The following is a 2358-nucleotide window of genomic DNA, read 5'->3' as shown; positions in this document are numbered from 1 at the left end:
TATTTTGTGTTGAGATTTAAAAAAATTATAATGATGAGTTAAGATGAATTGAGGTGGATTTGGTAACCAAACGCACCCTTAGTTTTAGATTGACATTGACATATAAAACAATCCCAATAAAAGTAAACTTCACAGATTGAAATGCGCTCACGACAATTGAGAAGATGACACTAGCATACATTCAATACAATGTGACTATATTTGTTTTCAATTCATAGATCAAGACAAAAATAACACTTAAGGTTCCGTTTAGATATAAAAATGATTTCATCTTATTATTATAATTTTTTTAAAATTTTTATATAAAATATAATAAACAATTTAATTTTTTCAAATTCTAAATTAATAATAATAATATTTTATTCAACTTTCAGCTAAAACCATCTCATCTCATATCACTATCCGAAACCATTATTGTAAATGTAAATGGTAAACATAAGAAAAAAAGAAGAAATTTACTCTGAAAACATCCATAAGTTTGCTATTCTGAAAGCATCAACCACGCTGCATAGATCATGTCGCATAAAAAAAAAAACTCTCATACTAGTATCAACATCGTCATGAGCCAGGCTATCCCACTAACACATAGATGGCATATACGATTCCAGGTATGTATCCCAATATTGTTAGCAGCAAACAGATCCAGAACTCCACCTGCATTTCCAAAACAAACAAAGAAATTAAGAACAAGCAGTTTAAGCAATCAATCAAAGAGATCAAAGACACAGATCGGCATATATATTGGTTTTATTAGGAAATTCTGGTTTGTGAATTACTCCACAGCCATAACGCAGGAAGACTCCAACAGGTGGTAGGAGTATTGCCAATATCACTTCCAGGAAAGTTTCTGAGCCCATGAATTCCTGCAGAGTTTGATGGAACTTGTGCAATAATTTTTATGGAGTTTCTGCAAAATTTGACAAGGAAAACGGGTTTGAGTTGGATTTAGTAAAAGATTAGTGTATAGTAGGGAGGAGGGGAGGAGGTATGAAAAAGCCAAAGTCAGTTGGAACAGATGTCATAGCTATGGGGTCTCAAAGTGCCACGATGGCAAGGGGTTTGCTGCGTGTAATGTTTTCAGCCATTATGTGTTTCCTTTTGACTCGTATGAAAGGAATGGTGAGTTTGATTCGGAACCAAGTGGGTTTGGCTCCTTATATTCTCTCATATATTTATCCCCTCTGGTATGTGTATGATAAGATTGCCAGATTAGAGATTAGGCTGCGTTTGATTTCCAAAGTCAGTTAAACTCATTTGAATTTAATCTAATTTTAAGTTGAGTTTAACATCTAAATACCCAACTCTTAAATTATTAAATTCATCTCAACTCAAAACTTTCTTAGACGTGAGACCCACAACCTTTTTCAACTTAAAACATCTTTATATGTGGGATCCACAACCCTTTTTCAATTTTTTATAAAAAATATTAAACTCATCTTAATATTCAAATATACTTTAAACTCAGTTTAGATGGATCCCACATAAATCCCTCCATTACTTAACTCACTACTATTCATAAAGAATTCAACTCAACTAAATTTAACTCAATATCTAAACGTAACCTAAATATTATTTTTGCTTTCTATACAACTTTTGGCATAACATTGTAGAATTTATTTCTTTTAATTATCAAAAAAAACATTGTAGAATGCAATCTCTCTCTATTGCTAATATTAGTTCTTGATGATTCATTGTTATTAACATATTTTTTTATAAATGATTTGTACAAATTTTAAATAGATAATTTTCGTATAATTTCTTTATAAAAAAGTAGATATCACTTTGAAAAATTATAAAAAGAAATCTAATTTTTCTACTGATGGCTGCTTTAGATTATGAGATGAAATGAAATAATTTTATATGAAAGTTGAAAAAAATATTGTTAAAATATTATTATTATTTTGAAACTTGAAAAAGTTGAATTACAATTTAAAAAAGTTAAATTATTAATTATATTTTATATAAAAATTTTAAAAAATTATTATGATAAAATAAAATAAGATATTTTCTGAATCCAAATAGGGTCTAAAACTCACTTTTCAACAAAAAGCTTGTGCAAGACTTATTGTAAAACCTATACCTAACATTACTTTTTTTTTTTTTTAGTCTACAAGTTAGACAGATTTCGAGAGTAAACATACCATTTGTTTCGAAATTTATCACAATTATTAAAAAAATCAAGATATAAATATTTTTATGCTAATTCATCTGACATATCAGTGATAAGAAAATGAAAAATACTTTAACCATAAAAAGAAAATGAAAAAAATGAGAAATTGACATGACTTGATGACTTAATATGGTCTTCTAAATTATAAGATTAGTAAAATAAACTTAACGTATTACATAAAATTACGT

At 28.1% G+C, this 2358-nt stretch overlaps 1 protein-coding gene across 1 annotated transcript; it reads right to left on the bottom strand.

Annotated features, from left to right (window-relative positions):
* Positions 1–357: 357 nt before the first annotated feature.
* On the bottom strand, positions 358–968 carry LOC109006191 (salt stress-induced hydrophobic peptide ESI3). Its single transcript, XM_018985399.2, has 2 exons — positions 777–968; positions 358–654 (listed from the first exon to the last, which is right to left on the bottom strand). Exons 1-2 carry the CDS (start codon positions 855–857, stop codon positions 571–573), a joined length of 165 nt encoding a protein of 54 aa, XP_018840944.1. The 5' UTR covers positions 858–968; the 3' UTR covers positions 358–570.
* Positions 969–2358: the final 1390 nt, after the last annotated feature.

This window comes from Juglans regia, chromosome 6, assembly GCF_001411555.2.
Source record: "Juglans regia cultivar Chandler chromosome 6, Walnut 2.0, whole genome shotgun sequence".
In the NCBI taxonomy this organism is placed as follows: Eukaryota; Viridiplantae; Streptophyta; class Magnoliopsida; order Fagales; family Juglandaceae; genus Juglans; species Juglans regia.
The sequence above is the reverse complement of the archived record's forward strand: the minus strand, read 5'-3'. Positions and strand labels throughout refer to the sequence as shown.

Excerpts from the sequence above, each read along its gene's own strand:
- LOC109006191 (XM_018985399.2), bottom strand. The coding sequence starts at position 857 with ATGGGCTCAGAAACTTTCCTGGAAGTGATATTGGCAATACTCCTACCA. Across the intron at positions 655-776 it reads TCCTGCGTTATGGCTGTGGA|GTGGAGTTCTGGATCTGTTT; the intron begins GTAATTCACAAA and ends TTGGAAATGCAG.